The sequence below is a fragment of the Biomphalaria glabrata genome, chromosome 7, assembly GCF_947242115.1.
Source record: "Biomphalaria glabrata chromosome 7, xgBioGlab47.1, whole genome shotgun sequence".
NCBI lineage: Eukaryota > Metazoa > Mollusca > Gastropoda > Planorbidae > Biomphalaria > Biomphalaria glabrata.
Window position 1 is genome coordinate 1,063,460 of NC_074717.1, and position 18,625 is coordinate 1,082,084.

At 36.5% G+C, this 18,625-nt stretch overlaps 1 protein-coding gene across 5 annotated transcripts in view; it reads right to left on the minus strand.

Moving 5' to 3' along the window:
* The window catches only part of LOC106050361 (sushi, von Willebrand factor type A, EGF and pentraxin domain-containing protein 1-like), a 72,262-nt gene that overhangs the window by 9,180 nt on the left and 44,457 nt on the right, over positions 1–18,625 (minus strand). For all 5 annotated transcript variants that reach the window (XM_056035462.1, XM_056035459.1, XM_056035461.1 and 2 more), the window contains exons 14-24: positions 17,820–18,135; positions 15,001–15,162; positions 10,921–11,082; positions 8,859–9,020; positions 8,174–8,389; positions 7,311–7,538; positions 6,131–6,244; positions 4,848–4,979; positions 3,172–3,416; positions 1,760–1,946; positions 447–671 (exon numbers count right to left, since the gene is read on the minus strand). In XM_056035462.1, the coding sequence (XP_055891437.1) occupies positions 447–671; positions 1,760–1,946; positions 3,172–3,416; positions 4,848–4,979; positions 6,131–6,244; positions 7,311–7,538; positions 8,174–8,389; positions 8,859–9,020; positions 10,921–11,082; positions 15,001–15,162; positions 17,820–18,135 (2,149 nt within the window). The remainder of the gene's footprint in view (positions 1–446; positions 672–1,759; positions 1,947–3,171; positions 3,417–4,847; positions 4,980–6,130; positions 6,245–7,310; positions 7,539–8,173; positions 8,390–8,858; positions 9,021–10,920; positions 11,083–15,000; positions 15,163–17,819; positions 18,136–18,625) is intronic.

An 18,625-nucleotide genomic window follows, 5' to 3' on the forward strand; every position in this document is an offset into this window, starting at 1 on the left:
CTAAAGGGAAAGAACTCTCTCCTAAAAAATATATCTATCAATAATGTACAAGTTATTTCCCTTATTTGATATCAAACAAAATAGTCAATTACCAATAATTGTATTGTATCTAACAAAGCATTTGTTGTTGTTTTTTTAAATTAAATGCTTTGTTAGATACAATAAATAATTTTTTAAAGTATCAACTTGATCAGAGAGTACATGATAGAGAAATAGCGTTTACAATTATTTAAGGGGATTAAACCCAACAAATTTATCCATATCTGTGAATACTACAGGATTAGTTTTCCCTTGTTTGTATCAAATACTTTTCAGAATTTTTTTAAAATACACACATTATAAGACAAATTTCCTCATGGATAATAAAGATTACTATTATTTAACTATTATTATTAACATTAAAGCATAAGCAACGCAAACATCGTGTGTGTCTATTGATTACTTGCCCATGCAGTGAGATGTCAGCCTGATAATGGTCCCTTCCTTAGCGTTCCCAATCACATCTGTCCAAGTGACAACATCGCCATATGTTTGGTTACATGCACTCTGATTGGCTAACGAAATAATGTCACCGATGGAGAGGGCTCGCCCAAAGATGTTGAACTGTGTCATCTCCCCACTGAAAACGTCCCACATTAAAGAAGTTTCCCCATAAAATGGATTCTGTTGTCCTGAAATAAAGTTAAAAAATTGTATCATTAACCCTTAAAGTGCTGAGCTGTTTTAAAATGAGTGCGTACAAAATGGAATTACAATAAATAAACTACCCCACGCGTTTTAAAGGTTAAGTAATTATTAGATGAATATTGTAATGACTCTCTCTATCCAAGCTCTCTCCAAACACTGCACAACATGGCAGGATGGCTGCCTGGTCCTGCAGTTTGAACACTGGACTGTCATTCAGATTTATCGATGGTCCCGGGCTCAAACCCTGCCCGCTCCCATCCCCGTCGTCCTACGGGAGGTTTGGACTAGGAAGTAATTATCTTCAACTCTGAAAGAACATCCGAAACATGCAAAACATTTTACAAAAAAACAAACAAACTCAAAGAACTTGACAACTCTGGATCCAAATAACCCTAACTCTAATAATCACAGCCAACACTGTACTGACTATACAAATGCTTCCTTGTAGATGGTTGTTCTGCTATATAAACTCTGTATTGCTGTACCAAACGCTGCTGGCTCCACCTCCTCCTGGACTCCAATGTTCCATACCAACTTCACACATAACTCACTGTAATGAACTGGATCTTGAATCTTGACCTTTTTTTTTTATCATGAATCATGAAGTGACTCGACTCTGCCAACTTCACAATTTCTAGAGGGTCTTGAAGACCTTCTCGAAACCACTAAAATTGCTAGTCCCATCTGGATGATCATATGACCTTATAAGAATCGAATTGCATGAGTAGTGTTCACAACACAGATCGTTCCTGAAGTGTTGACTGCTTGCTTACCGCTGGCCTGTGCTATCTGTGTCAGCTGATTACACACACATGATTACCCCTATCCGCATTGCCACCATAGTTATAACAATATTTTTTCTGCTATTAGAGTGAGTTAATTCAGAAATTACCATAATCATCTTATCAATTAAAATTTGCATTGAATTTTGCATTTCAGAATATGCAGATTTTAAAAACCATTTGTAGCTTACAGCTCAGGAATGAAAAATTTGAAAGACTTAAGCACTATTGTCACTTCTCAAATTCTATATAGAAAGTTTGAACATTAAAAAAAAAAGAATGTTACTTACCAATGACTGTAATGACTTGAGCTGGAATAGGTCTGAAAGGGGCAGTGACTCTATCACTTGATACTAGAGATCCATTGACAGAGACTGACCAGCGTCCAGTGGCTGAGGACCAAGTGAAACACAGGTGTGTCCAGACAGATGGAGGAAGTGAAGCATTGGTGAAGAAGGACTCTCCATAGAGCCTGACCTAAACAATCATTGACCACAGATGAAGAAAAATGCATACAAAAACAAATACAAAAACAAATTTAAAAAAAAAAAGATTTTTATCAATTGAGAAGTATGATATTTAAAAAAAATAAAAATTTATCAATTGAGAAGTATGATTCTTTAGTTTACAATGAAATACATAATAAATTTTATTTAATAAGTTATTGATAATAGGAAGTCCCATGAACATCCAAAGGGTCCTTCCCACTGTGCTAAACATCCCATGAATAACGTTGCACATTTTTTTTTTTTCTAAATTCAAAATGATATTTCAGAACATTTTAACTACCATTTGCCTATTTGATGAATATTTTAAGCTGAAAAAAAGTTAAGCCAGCATCTACAAAGAATTTATTTCATAATCACCTATGTATGTAACACCTGAATTATTGTTTCCGTGTGAACTATGGTTAATTCCTAAGTGAACCTTTACCAGCACAAATCAAACAGTAGATTTGTTAAACTTTCTATTATATCTAGCTCTATAAATACATTATCTCACCAAGTCTAGGTGTCCCTGGGTTCAGCTGTCATTACAAAAAAACACTAAATAACTCGGTCAAGATGAACACAGCACTTTATTACTATTGATTGCATATTTCACAAGCTGGCCTGTGTACTTGTCTAAAAACTAACACACCTCCAGTCATTCGCGCATATGTTCCAACTAGCATATATAAGTAAAAATAGATTATTCCCACATACACAAATTTGTCAGTGACATGATTCAATAAGTATAAGTCACCCCTACTAAATGTTTTATATGTTTCGGATGTTCCTTCAGAGTTGAAGATAATTACTTCCTAGTCCAAACCTCCCGCAGGATGACGGGGGATGGGAGTGGGCAGGGTTTGAACCCGGAACCCTCAATGAATCTGAACAACAGTCCAGCGTGCAAAACGCATGACCAGGCAGCCAAAACAAGATACTGGTGTTAAAAAGAAATTATTTCTCCATTTAATTGATTAAATGACTTGGTTTGACAAAAAATAATCTGGCACTTAGCTATTTCTAAAAAGTATCTGTAAAAAAAGTTAGAAAATAGATTGTTAATCACTTAGACCTTAGAAAAACAGAATTAGAGACAGACACTGATGTAGGCAAATAGACTGTTACTATCAATCCATTTGAAGGACAGATTCTTACAGATCTATGTTTCTACAGAAAGACTGGCTAATATGCAAACACAGGCAGATACTTACAATTAATTTGTCAGTGTGCTGTAATGCAAACACCACCTCATAATCACTGTCATCATTCTTCTCCACTGACCCGTGCTGTGGCAGTACAAAGGTGACGATGGTAGCAAAGGCAGACAAGAGACCAGGGCGTAGCCAGGTGGACAGGGTGAAGGCTTGGAGCGTGGGCATAAAGCTAGAAGGGATGACCACATAGTGACCCTCAAGGGAGCTTGGGTTGAAGATGAGATCAAAGTCAGCAGTCGTCTCTGTTGAATGAACAACATTAAGAATAAATATTACCTTTTAAGACCTATAACATTAGAGGGACACAGGATGGTTTGATAAAGACTCCAGTTCTGCAATATATAGTCAAAGCATTGGATTAGGCTTGAATGGTCCATGTCATATAGTGTGTGTCATATAGCCCATGTCATATAGTCAATGTCATACAGTCTGTGTCAAATAGTCTGTGTCATATTTAAGTGTCAAATCTTTCAAAAGTCCTGCAGTTTTAATAAATTTTGGCATCACAACAACTGGAACAAATACCAGGCCTAATAAAAAAAAAGCATCAGTACCAGAGAAAATGATTTTTAAGAGTAAAATGTTTAGCATCGTTCAAGTTTTGAATCTCAGATGAATGAAATTCTTTTGATCTGCTGCTGCACTGACCTAACAGACCAATAGACTGGTCATGTGGTATGTGCCCTTTCGTTTGGTCTTATTGCTTATCCAAGATTACCGTAGATCCAAGTAGATTATCTTCCCGTCTGAAGGAACATCCCAAATATATAAAACATTTAAACAAAGCAAATTCCTATTAAAGAATTATAAGTTTCATTTATATATTAGAAGTCCTGGAGCCTAGAATACATGCTATATTTGAACCCTCTCATTCCTTTGATGTGAATCTCATAGAGATGAACTGGAGGGAAAAAGTCCTTAAAGAGGACATAGAAAGGCAAAGGGAAAAGATGAATATGACCCAGTGTAGACTACCACACAATGAAGTACACTCCATCAACTTTCCATTGAAGAAGAGGGATTGGTCATAAGCCCTTCATTTTATCCTGTCTTTGGGAAAAAGTCTTTCCACTGTCAAAGGGTTGTTACATGCTTTAACTCAAATCTTGAATTAACACTTTCCCATAGTTCCTTATAAATGTGGTCTTTACATTCAGAGCTCATGTTATAAATTTTTTTTTCCCTTTTCATTAGTAAAGTTCCCCCTTTCAGACAGATGATGTAAAGATAATCTGTTTCTGTGGCCCATGGTTAAGGGTGTCACATGGCCAGCACAACCAACCGCCTTTATTTTTCCCCAACATAAGTCAGGTACCCAATAGAGCTCAGTGGACTCAGAGGCACCCCAAATATCCCGAAATTAAAAATCCCAGTCTTCACCAGGATTCAAACCCAGGACTCCCGTTCAGAAGCCAAGCGCTTTTCCACTCAGCCACCATGCCTCCATTTGTTTCATTATAGTACTGATATATTTACAATGACTAAATTGTTAATTCTTAAAAAAAAATTGAAAACAATCCAAACTCATCCATGTCTTATTATTTCAAGATGAATACTATTGTCTCCCCTTGTCAAAGTTCCTTTATCTAATCTGTAGAACTGAGCTTACAAAGCAGCAATATTTAATATGACTCATCCATTGGTATGAGTATGCAATATATCAATAAACTGACCATTGTCACAATGCTTTCCTGACCAGCCTCCTGGGCATTTGCAGTAATAGCTGGAAGTCAAAGAGATGCAGGCAGAGTGTGGGAGGCAAGGGGAGGGGCTGCAGTGGTTAATGGCCACATCGCAAAGTCTTCCTGTAATACAAAAAAAACCCAGAAAAATAAAAATTTTTAAATGTTGGCGAATTTGTCAATTTAAATTAGCATCAGTCAACATTAATAGGTTGTGGCAGTTGTTTTTTTTACTAAGGACGATCATTATTCCTGAAAGTTTTAACACACGGATATTTGCAGACACTGCGCCCACCCCTTTGAAACCGTAAACATATCCTCTTTGAATGCCCCTCCCTAATCCACCTTAGGCAGACCCTACTTCCACTACAGCCCAACATAACCAACACCCTGTGCGGCAGTGCTGAACAACTGAAGAAAACAGCACACTTTTTTTTTCCTTGGCACAGTCTGCAAAAGAGCCCACAGCTCAGCAGCAATAAAGCTGGCTAGAAGAAGAAGAACACACAGATATACATTTTTCAGAGGATCTAATCTCTAATTTGTGTGAACAATGTAAAGCAAGTAAAGTTCCCCTTTCAGACCATACAGTCTATAGGGCAGTTGGTGTAAAGGTCATCCGTTTCTGTGGCCCATGGTTAACAAAAGTGTCATGTGGCCAGAATAATGATCAACCGCCTTTACTTATCCCCAACTAATGTCAGGTATCCATTTGAGGTGGGTGGACCGCAAAATTAAAAATCCCAGTCTTCAGTGGGATTCCAAACAGGGATTCTCCTGTTTAGAAGCGAAGTGCTTTACCACTTTACCACCATGCTCCCATAGTAAACAGAGGAAAAAGTCAAGAAAAACCAGCCCATTAACGATGAATGTAAGTAATATCACACAAGACAGTAAATATAATCATTTATTGTATCAGTTTAATTTTTCAGAAAGACTTATAAAATATTTGAATATTTTTAATTCCTGTTATCTCAAAACTTTATTACAAGCAAAATAACTGTTTTAAATCAGCATTCCTGAAAATGTTAAGGTCCTTACAAAAACACATATTATCTTATATATTACAGACATAAATTCAAAAAAGAAGGTGGTTATGCCCTATGCATCTCATGTGTCAATCTAGTCATGCATGCTAATCAATGACTTAAACTCATCTGTCATGCATGTTAATCAATGACTTAAAACTGCCTAGTAGTTGGTTTTTGTGCCTGATTCAGGCATACACTCATTCAATCTATTATAAACACTTTAATAGGAATAAAAATCTACACCTGTATATCCCGGTCGGCAGGAGCAGGTGTAATTGCCGGGACTGTCCAGGCAATCATAAGCATGCACACATGGGTGACTTGAGCAAAGGTCATAGGTTACATTACAACTGGGACCTAGTGTAAGTAAAATAAAAATACACAAAAAGAGAGAAAGAAATGTTAAAAGCAATACTAGAAATGCTAAGTCAAATTTTATAAAATTTTATTGATTCAAATAAATGAAACTGTTAGGTTTTTCCAGCAATAATATTATAGATATTGATTGATATCAGGTGTAACACTAATGAAAAATTACAATCAGTTGTCTATAAGAATAATAAAGCATGATGCAAAAAGCTCTTAGTTAATTTTTGAAAAATGTAGAATGACCTTAAACATGATGACAAGATTTAAATAATCCATTTATTGAGTACTAGCCGGATATGACCCTTAACCTGCAGGCCTTAGTTTGGGTATTACATTTTAGGGATTGAAGACTTGATTGTAAAAGTTTACAGAAACATATTGTTGTAACTCCAGTGACGGACTGATAGAGTTAATATGGCACACGTAACTCAGGCAAATCACACAGGTCAATGGCTGTCGATGGACAAGGGACAGTACTGCTAATACACGCAAATATGACCCATGTTATGGTCATGTGATCGAAAGCCTTCACAGTTGAGAGACTGTGTAAGAAAGGACAGTTGAGTCCAGGACAGCAAGGCAGTAAGGACAGTGCGATACCATGTGAGTCCTCGGGAATGTAGCTGTACGAGCTAGAGAGACTTGTAGTGTTTATTAGGCAGTTCTATTGTGTTAAAGCATTTGAAGTTAGTGAAGCCAATAGTTTTTTAGTGGCTGTTGATGTATTTCTCATTAAACCGCCACATTGTTACTTGAAACTCTTGTTGTCAAGTTCTTGTGATAGATGTGCTGTGTGTTAAGCAGTGTTTACAGAAGGCCTGATAGAGAAAATCGTAACAACATGTAACATTTCTGACTTCACTAAGCTAAAGATTGAGACATTTGAGTCTTTGAAGAAAAAGTAGAAAGCAGAGTATTAAATCAATGTTTTCATTTCTAATATGAAATTCCTACAGAGAACAGAGATAATGAACAAAAGCTCAACATGCATTAATTTATGCAAAAGCATATTAACCAAGCTACAGTAGCGAAATATTTTTATTTATTTACTTACCAGCATAACCACTATTGCAGACGCATCGGATGTCATCCACAGCCATTATCTGGCATGTGCCATGCACACAGATCTCCTTGGTGCACGGTGGGATAGTGACATTGCACTGCTTTCCGGTATAGCCAGTAGGACAGAAGCACTGATAGTCATTGATCTTATCCAGGCATGAGCCTCCATTTTGACAAGGAGAGGACAAACACTCGTCAATACCCACCTCACAGTACCGACCTAATATGAGTAATTAGTGAATGAAAATCTCAATCAAAGGTAATAATGCTGCTTATTAATAAAAAGAAGAAAAAACTAAAAATGTCAGGACATTAGCAAAAAATGAATTGACATGACAACATGAATTACCCAGATGTTCAGAAAAAAAAAATTAAGACTTCACTTTTTTTAAAGAAAAAATCAATTTTTTTAAATTTAAGATATATATATATATATATATATATATATATATATATATATATATATATATTTGAAAAGTTGACTTAAATGTATTTGGCGTAGAACCTGTATTTAATGAGTCAAATATTTATTGCTGGGGACATTTAGTTATATGGTAACTATAGATTGACTAGATCAAGCAAATGACCAGGTCAAGTGACTGACCAGATCAAATCACTGACCAGGAAGGGCAGAGCAAAGCAAAAGACGTGACAGCGAATGTGTCAACTCTTTGACCAGCCAACTTTACTATCGGAAAAAAAGACAAGAGGACAAAATGATATGAAATAAAAAGATATAAATCAAAAAGATAAGAAACAAAAGAGATATAGGACAGAAAGATATGGAACAAAAAGTTATATGACAAAAAAGATATGGAACAAAAAATTGACAATTATTTATTTTACATTACATACCTGTATGACCAGGGGTGCAGACACAGGTGAAACTGTTGACCCCATCAACACAGGTGGCTTCATTGTGGCATAGAGACTCCCAGCAGTCCTCAATGTTGATCTCACACCGGTCCCCAGTAAACCCAGATGGGCATTCACACACAGCAGTGAGAGAGTTTTTTTTACATGTGCCATTGTTCTCACACACAAGGCTTGTCTCCAGACATGGATCCCATTCTATAGAATTTCAGGCAAGATATTTTAAAAACTATTCTACAATACCTTCATTGATCTAATTGCCTGATGATAATTTGAAAAAAAAAAGTTTATACATAAAATATACTGATGGTCTGAAAAGTATCTAACCTAACAATGAACAAAGAAATTATACCATATAAAATAAAGACACAAAAATAAAGGCACATTTATTATTCCATATGCTGGGAGAGAGTCTAATAAGTGCTCCTTCTTCCCTAGTGCCATAAGAACATAAAACAGGTTGCCAGGTTGGAAAGCCAACAACTAAGCAGACTTTGGACTTGAAGTCTCCAAATTAACACACACGACTAGATTTATGAAAAGTCTGAAAAATAATTTCAGACCCAACCACATATTAGGTTGTAGTCTTTAGCAGTGGTACATCAACTTGGGATACAGTCATTCTGAAATTCAAATTAATATGACTGAATAGACTTTAGCTACCAACCAATGCAGGATGACTTGTCTACAGAACCAAGCTCTAGAGTGCTCTGCCCTTCATCGCACAGGAAACAAGTGATGGCCCCAAGTTCTGGAGAGTAGCTTCCCTTTGGACATGGCTGGCAGGGAACTAGACCAGTGTCACTAAAGTTTCCAGGACCACAAAGATCTGAAACATAAGTTTTACAAAAGTAAAATACTCTTTACAGACCTTGCTATCTACAGGGCAGATGATCTTAAGGTCATCTGTTACTAAAGCAAACATTTAATAAAGGTGTCATGCAGGGCTGGTCTTAGGCCACTGCAACCTATGCGGTCGCAGTGGGCCCCACGCTTTCATAGGCCTGCGCTAATTCTAGGTGTAATTATTTAATTGCAAAATATATACGAAAAATTCATGGAAATCTCCTGAATTTATTAATATCTCATTAAAACTCATAAAAATCTCCTGAAAAATAGACAAAGTTGGCGGAAAACGCCAATCCTACGCACAATAAAAGGAAAAAGGCATTGTCAGCTTTCATGTAATAAAATGTAATAATCGGGCTAATTTTCACCTTAATCGGAAGTTCCAATACTTTTTTTACTTTTATAGTCACTGGCATATAAATATGCCATAGGTTGCAAGATTCCTAAAGTAAAGTTAATTTGATCGCAATTTTGTACTTAGTAAAGAATTAATAAAATTCAAAGTCGATTTTTTTTCTAATGCAAAATCTTAATTTTCACTTACTATCCTTACTCCCACCCAGACTAGGCCCTGTGCAATCAGTTTCGCATAGGGCCCCGCAATTGTTAGGACCGACTCTGGTGTCATGTGGTCAGCACATTGACAAACGGCTTTATTTTCCCCAGCTATTGTCAGGTACCCTTTAAATTTGGTTCGAATCTGGGGTGCCTTTGAAATCACAAAATTAAAATTCCATGTCTTCACCAAAAATTGAAATCCTCAGCTCAGAAGCCAAGCCCTTTACCACTTGGCCACCATGTGCCCTTAAGTGTTATGTATTGAGCTAAAACCTTTTGAAATAAGCTCAACAAAAAATAAATTAGTGCTTTAGAAAAGAAATTCTGAAGAAAAAAATGGTTTATTGCATGCTAGAAGTAGTAGAAGGTTTAAAACTGATAAAAAGTTATTTATAGGCCTCATTATATAGCCTATAGATTTAGATTATTCTAGAATCTACATCGAATAGACTTTGTATTTTCTAATGTTAAGGAGCTATAAAAAGTTGATAGATCTAAAGATGTTCAACTTCTGTTAGCTAAAACACCTAACAAGATCTAAATAAAAACTCTTATGAAAATTTGCATAGAATGAACATTGAAACATAGGGCAATATAATTAAATGAAAGTAATGTGTAGATTAGATCAGTAGATCTAGATATATCATTAAGATTATCGTGTCTTGTCTTATCTAAATAATAATGTAATCGAAAATTAATATTAGATTATTTAGATCTATTCAAGTTTAACTAAATTTACTATTAAATTATTTTGATGATCGCACAATGAATGAATGAAGAATCACACACAAAAATGAATATTCCTAGTAAGAAAACATTATAATATACTTTGGGATAATATTAATTTCAATAACAAATAGACCTACACAGAAATAAATTTAAAATCAAGCTTTAAACTAACTTGTCTACCCTATAATCCTACACATTTAATTGATTTAACGTTTTTTCTAACCATTAGCAAGTCAACACTAGAAATCTCTAGCAATGAAGATCATTTTTAAAAATGTTTAAATTACTTCCCCTGAGCTGTTTACTCTTCTTTTTAAAGTCTCTAAAGGCTTTGAACCAAGGAGGTCTCATTGAAGTCTATTATTTTCATTTTCGGAATCTTTAAGGCGCCTCAGCTCTAATGGGTACCTGGCATTAGTTGGGAAAAATAAAAGTGAGTGATCGTTATGCTGGCCACATGAAACCATTATTAACCATGGACCACTGAAACAGATGACTTTTACATTACCCCCCCCTCCCCCGTAGATCGCAAGGCCTGAAAGGAAATTTACATCAAGATTAGACCATTAAAATTAACCAAGACTCAAACTAACCGATGCATTGAGATGGACTGGTAGATCCAATTTGCAGCGTCTTTCTGTTGTGGAGACACGGCAGGCACGTTTTGGACTGGGACATTGATATGAAGGTGTGGCGTGGGCAGGGTATGCACGGAACAAGGCCATTAATGGAGTATTCTCCTGGTTTGCAACTAGCTGAAACAATTAAAATGTTGACAAAGTTATGCATGGATCCCATCACCTCAAAATATACATATTGTAACTATAAAAATATATTTTCTTCAGGCCTTCTAAGACGGGGACAATTGCTGTATATATAAGCACTAAGTTCACATATTTTTTTTTTTAAAAATAAATATAAATATAAATTAAAATGAATGCTAATGACTCATAAGTCTTTAAAAAAAATAATAAAAATTTAGTTTGGCAATACTCATTTTAAGGAACACCTTCAAAATTTTTGTGAATATTTTTTTTTTTTTTTTTTTTTTTTTTTCACCAATTTCTGGACATTTGCTGTCAACATTTTATGGACCGTTGCTGTCACCTATTTCTGGACATTTGCTGTCAACATTTTATGGACCGTTGCCGTCACCTATTTCTGGACCTTTGCTGTCATCAATTAATTGGAACTCTGCTGTCATCATTTTCTGGACCCATTCCTGTCACCATTTTATGGATCTTCGATGCAGCCTACTCCGCGATCATACTGAAAATCCTGGAATATGACTTTGATAAAAATGTCTTTTTTTTTTATTTATTTATCTATTTTTTTTTTTTTTTTTTTTTTTTTTATGAAATTTTCCTTGTGTTAATTATTAATTTAGAATGATGTTTTGTGTTTTTTCTATGAAAAAAAAAAAAAAAAAAAAAAAAAAAAAAAAAAAAAAAAAAAAGAAGCCCAATAAAGAGGCAAGAGCCCAAAAAAGAGGCAACGCCCTAAAAAGAGGCAAAGAAAAGAGGCAAAAGCCCAAGGATTCCTAGGATGTACTAAGCTAGACAACTGTAGTCAAAAGCTAAAAAGCTGAGGTTTCCTAAAAAAAAAAAAAAAAAAAAAAAAAAAAAAAAAAAAAAAAAGAAGCCCAATAAAGAGGCAAGAGCCCAAAAAAGAGGCAACGCCCAAAAAAGAGGCAAAGAAAAGAGGCAAAAGCCCAAGGATTCCTAGGATGTACTAAGCTAGACAACTGTAGTCAAAAGCTAAAAAGCTGAGGTTTCCTAAAAAAAAAAAAAAAAAAAAAAAAAAAAAAAAGAAGCCCAATAAAGAGGCAAGAGCCCAAAAAAGAGGCAACGCCCAAAAAAGAGGCAAAGAAAAGAGGCAAAAGCCCAAGGATTCCTAGGATGTACTAAGCTAGACAACTGTAGTCAAAAGCTAAAAAGCTGAGGTTTCCTAAAAAAAAAAAAAAAAAAAAAAAAAAAAAAAAAAAAAAAAGAAGCCCAATAAAGAGGCAAGAGCCCAAAAAAGAGGCAACGCCCAAAAAAGAGGCAAAGAAAAGAGGCAAAAGCCCAAGGATTCCTAGGATGTACTAAGCTAGACAACTGTAGTCAAAAGCTAAAAAGCTGAGGTTTCCTGAAAAAAAAAAAAAAAAAAAAAAAAAAAAGTTCACATATTGGGCTACAGAAACTCTTAACGTAAAATACATGATCCATTGAGAGATTTGCGACTTCACAAGACTCTTTAACCCTTAAAGTGCTGAGCTGTTAAGTGCATACAACATGAAATTACAATAAATAAACTACCACACGCGTTTTAAGGGTTAAAAAAAAAAAAACCAACAACACTGGACTGTTGATATATGTATTGCAAGAGTTATGCCCTTTTTGTCTAGGCCAGCGGTTCTCAACCTTTTATGCTCGACAACCCCTTTTTGCAATCCCTCACTTGGCCGCTACCCCCCCCCCCCCCGTACATACACACAGCAATAGAAGATTAGACAATAACAATCCATTTTTTTTTCAATGGTCTCTAACCCCGACCCCCGGCAAATCGTCAATCGACCCCCATGGGGGTCGCGACCCACAGGTTGAGAACCCCTGGTCTAGGCTAACATAATGTCCTCTGCCTTCTGTTTTTTTTTTTTTTTTAAACCAAGATGGCATCGTGATAAGGTAACTTTCCTTGCCTAGTGTTTTCTTTATCATATTAGACTTGATTAACAGGACACTAGTAACTTTATGACCACTCCTTAAAAACGCTTATCACCAAACCAGCTCAGCTTTCGTCTTTTCAAAGTATTGAAGAGTTCCTCCATTTTGCCAACTAGAATGTTGACTTGTAACAGTACAAACGTATTTATCTTCTCTTCCAGGTATCTGATACCCAAGATTTTTCTGTAGCGTCAGAACCGCTAATACCTACCAAGACACCAGATTTCAAGGTGGTGAAGAAACACTTTGACTCCGAGAAACAGTCTCAGAAACATTATTATGATAAGAGGAAAGGAGTTAAGAGTCATAATCCACTACAAGACGGAATGGCAGCCAGGAACAGTAGTTTCGAAGCATTCTAAGCCTAGATCATATAATGTCAAAAGTGGAAATAAGGTCTACAGAAGGAACAGAAAACACATCAGAAAGTCTTCTGAGAAAGCAAACAGATTTGACAATATTATGACTTTCCAGATGACATCTCAGAACAACCAGAACCACTAGATCTAGAGAGTCCAAGATTACAAACTACACTAGATTTTGAGCCGCCACTACACACTGCTTCTTCTACACCTCTAGACCACATGAACCTTACGTAACACGCTCAGGCAGAATAGTTAACAAACCCAAGAGACTTGATTTGTGATGAACTGATTTGACATTTTAGCTGACTAGTTTGTTAGTTATTCTGATAAACAGATTTTCTGAATTAAAGAAGAGAGATGTAACATAATAGTATTATATATACATGTGCACACTAGCGCGTCAGTGCAACACCGCTTGTGTTTACGTAATAAATGGAGTTCCTAATATGTCTTCCCTCTTAAACACTAGTTTGTTATTTGTGTAACACAAATATTCTACAGTTGACTTGTAACAGTACAAGCGTATTGGTCTTCTCTTTCTGGTATCTGATACCCAAGATTTTTCTGTAGCATTTACTTTCAAAGGCTTGAATTCTTCTTAAAGCCTCAGCATTCAGTGTCCTGCTTTCACAAACATATAGGAGTACAGAGACCTCTAGCGGAGAATACAGCTTTTATGGTGATCGACGTAACAGAGATGCCCCTCGGCAACGCTTTAAAGATCAGCTTAGGCACCTGTTCTGTTGTCACAGATAAATAACTAAAATACTGGTAGACATTATTTTATAATAACAATAATAATAACAGAGACTTTTGTGTTTATACAAGTAGACATAGAAGACTTATCTTTTTTTTATTGCCTCACTTCCTGTTAATTACTTTCTCACAAAAATATGCACAACAAACAATGACGTAATATAAACATGTTATCACAGCACCAACTTGCTGTAACCGACATCGAAGAGTGTACCTGGCAGCAGGCGGCTTCAGAGCGAGACAGATGAAGGTCACTTACAAAGACCGCGGGATACACATTTGAGACAAAAAAGAAAACCCACTGCCGTGGACAGACGTAGAAGTCGAATCTGAACCAACAACCGATGGACAATGGTCATTTCTGCTCTGGATGTGGCAAAATATACAGGTCGCTGCTGGGGCTGCATAGGTGAAATACCGGAATCCTCATTTATCTTCGGACTCGAAGACAAGCCTCATTAATTAGTAAAGTAGCAATGATACATAATACACTGAACCATAATCTTCAAATACAAAAACAAAATTTAATAAAATACTCTGAAAGACACAAAGATAAAGGCACATTCCTCGTCCCATATGCTAGGACAAATTTGTACAAGTGCTCCTTCTTCCCTAGTGCTATTAGAGCATGGAATGGGTTGCCTGATCTAGCCAGGAAAACCAGTGACTTGGCAGAATTTAAGTCATTGGTTAAATGCATGACTAAATGCATGACGCGTAGGACGTAATCATCTTCTTTTTTTGAAGTTAAGTCTGTATTTTATAAGATAAGATAAGATTACTTAGAGAGACACACACACAAATACATTACAGGTTACCTAACATTACTTAACAAAGCATAAGTTACCTAAACACAAAGAAATATTATCAGCTCCACGATGAGGTGTGTATGTGTCGTCCGGACACGAAAGACATGTCAGCTGAGCTTCTTCCGGTTGGTATTCGTGGTCCGGGCAGACGTCGCAAATGTCAAGGACTCTATCGTGATAAGTCCCTCTTGGACATGCCACTGGATAATAAGTCATCAGAAATAGAAATCAAATTAGACAAACATTGATTGATTCAAGTCGGAAAAGTATCAATGAATAAAAACAAAATGAACTGCTTGTTATAGAACTCAAATGTAGGTCACAGCTAGGACTGCGTAGCCAATGGAAATACTGCATTCTTCATTTATTTCTAAACTCGAAGTCAAGCCTTATTATTATTATTATGTCAGAAACTAACGAGTATTCATTTTGTGGTTTGCCAGGGAAACAAGGGAAACAAAATTCATCGTAGTACCTTTAAGTATCCACTGAGGAATTTTCTGTTGTAGCAGTATTATTATTATTATTATGTTAGAAATGAACGAGTAGTCATTCTCTGGCACTGTCAGGGTCGAGTTTCGCTAAAGAGAAACAAAATTCATCGTAGTCCCTTTGTCAGTTTCCACTGAGGAATTTTCTGGTGATGTGGCAGGTCTGCAGCAGTACCGCTCTCTGACAGGCAACGAAGATGTTCCTAGGAATGTTAAGGGCCTTGAAAGTGTCTGTGAGGTCAGTTGTTATTATCCCCTCGGTTGATATAACAATGGAGTATATTGTTATTTTGGACAATTTCCATAGACGCTTAATCTCCAAGCCTAGGTTCCCATATTTTCTTTGTTTTTCTATCTCAGTTTTTCTTAAATTATGAGACAGTGGTACGGCGATATCGATAATGGTAGCGGTTTTTTCTTTTTTATCGATGAACAGCAGATCCGGGCGATTGAAATCTACCGTTTTGTTAGTCAAAATAGGCCTATCCCAGTACAGCAGATGTTCAGTAGACTCGAGAACCTCTTGCGGAGAGTATTTATAATAAGGGGGAGTGTCCTTACCGATCAATTTGTACGTCAAAGCCAGGTGTTGGTGTATTAACTTTGCAACTTGGTTATGGCGACCTAGGTAGGCTGATTCTGATAGGGCTGGACATCCTGCCATAATGTGTTCAATCGACTCGCCCACATTTCCACATTTTCGGCATTTATTATTATTATTATTATTATTATTATTATTATTATTATGTTAGAAATGAACGAGTAGTCATTCTCTGGCGCTGCCAGGGTCGATTTTCGCTAAAGAGAAACAAAATTCATCGTAGTCCCTTTATCAGTTTCCACTGAGGAATTTTCTGGTGATGTGGCAGGTCTGCAGCAGTACCGCCCTCTGACAGGCAACGAAGATGTTCCTAGGAATATTATTATTATGTTAGAAATGAACGAGTAGTCATTCTCTGGCGCTGCCAGGGTCCGAAATGATGTAAGGCAGTGATGCCCAACCTAATTCGACCTGCGGGCAATTTTAATTTCCGACACTCGTGTCGAGGGCAACATGACCTAAAAGGTACAAAAACGAAACGGAATTGACTTAAAACACTTTTATTAGAAACTTTTGGATCTAGTACTTACATTAATCAATGGGATATTGGAAGTTATCCTTTTTTTACGCGTCGAAAAATTGCTTAATTTCTGTAATTAAAATGTGAGCAACATTGTAGCTAGCTAGCCAATAAGTCATTTATTTTGGACTCTTTTTTGGTAAATATTCCCATCGAATGCGTGGTTTAATAATCTTTAATTCGCGGCTCAAACCAAGAATGACGCCATATTTGGCTTATAATGCCGTTTATATGTTGTGTTTTTATTAAACAGCCACACTTTCTTTTTAAACAAACATGTCGGCTTATTATCATGTTCCACAAACAAGTAAAGACCCGTTCACTTTGCCTGGTAGGTTATAAATTCAGAGTTCCCTTGTCCCCTTGAAGTTTCCTCGGCTCTCCCATTTCGTGAATGCACAATTATTAAATGTTATTGGTACCAATTCATGAGGGAAGAAGTCAAGGGCCCTAACATAAGATACGTTTTTCAACCTTTTTTTTTTAAAAAAAAGGGGGGGGGTGAGAATTTTCTACCCTTTGAGCTGACGTTTCGGCGGGCCGGATGAAACCAAGTCGCAGGCCATATTTGGCCCGCAGGCCGTATTTTGGGCATCACTGATGTAAGGCATCTCTTATAAAGTTGTTACAAGTTTTAGATTTTAAGTATTTATGAATGTGGTATTTTAATTTATTTAAATTGCAACCGAACCCATCGCTGAAATGTAAGTATTTTATTTTGGTCGTGGACTCATGTAATATTTTCAATTTTTATCCATAGCAATAGTAGTTGGATGTTGATAAATATCCACTCTTTGGACCAGGCTCAACAGGATAAGATATACAGAATTGTCTTTTAAGGTCTGTGTGTCATGGAGTGTATGTGTATGTGTGTGTGTATGGATGGCTGCCTGGTCGTGCGGTTTGCGCGCTGGACTGTCGTTCAGATTTATCGATGGTTCCGGGTTCAAACCCTGCCCGCTCCCATCCCCCGTCGTCCTGCGGGAGGTTTGGACTAGGAAGTAAACTATCTTCAACTCTGAAGGAACATCCGAAACATGTAAAACATTTTACAACGTGTGTTTCTAGGGTGATGATGGGAAGAGGTCAGCGATTGGTTGTGAATGATGCAAGATTGGTGGCACTGTCATCATCTGGTCATAAGATGACGACTCCTGAACATGTGACCGAAAAGACGTGTTATTGTAGTCAGTAGACTTTTGTTTTAAAATACAATTTATATATTATCACTTAAGTCCTACTTACTGCACGTGAGAGTACTGCCGTGTATTTCTGAATGACTAACGAAACCTTCAGGGCAAGATTGTATCAGTGGTTCGTCCATTGACATCTGATGAATGTCCGACAGAATCCCGAAGGTGCTGTTCTCAAACGTGTGATTCCCAATGTGCCCGGTGGCATTGGTGGGCACAGTAAGGTTGAGAGCCTGCCAGGCCGAAGTCAAGGTGTCCGAGACATCGTAGAGATGCTGTACCATGTCACTCTGGGCATTGGTGGTCACTGGATGACCAGGGGGGACTTTGGAGATGATTTGAAAGGTAATGGTCACTTTTTCTTTACCCTAAAGGAGAAACAAATGAAAAGAACACCTAAAGGAAGCAGAGTGTGGAGAGAGAAAAGAGAGAAAAGAGAGTCTCAGGGAAAAGTTTGCAAAAGAGAAAGAGTACAGGAGGAAGGTGGGGAAGCCAAATGAGAGAGATATAGTAATTAGAAGTAAAAAGTTAAAGTTAAAAGACAGAGAGAAGGGGAAAGTTAAGAGAAAATACAGAAAGTTAAGAGAAAATAAAGAAAGTTAAGAGAAAATAAAGAAAGTTAAGAGAAAATAAAGAAAGTTAAGAGAAAATAAAGAAAGTTAGTAGAAAATATAAGGAAAGATTAAGTTAAAGGAAAGAGAAAAAGTTAAAGGTAAGAAAGAAAGTTAAAGGAAGAAGAAACAGAAAAGAGAGAAAGAGAAAGCTAAGGGAAAGATAATGAGGAAAAAAAAGTAAGAGAAAGAGAGAAAGTTAAGAGAAAGAGAGAAAATTAAGAGAAAGAGAAAGTTAAGAGGAAAA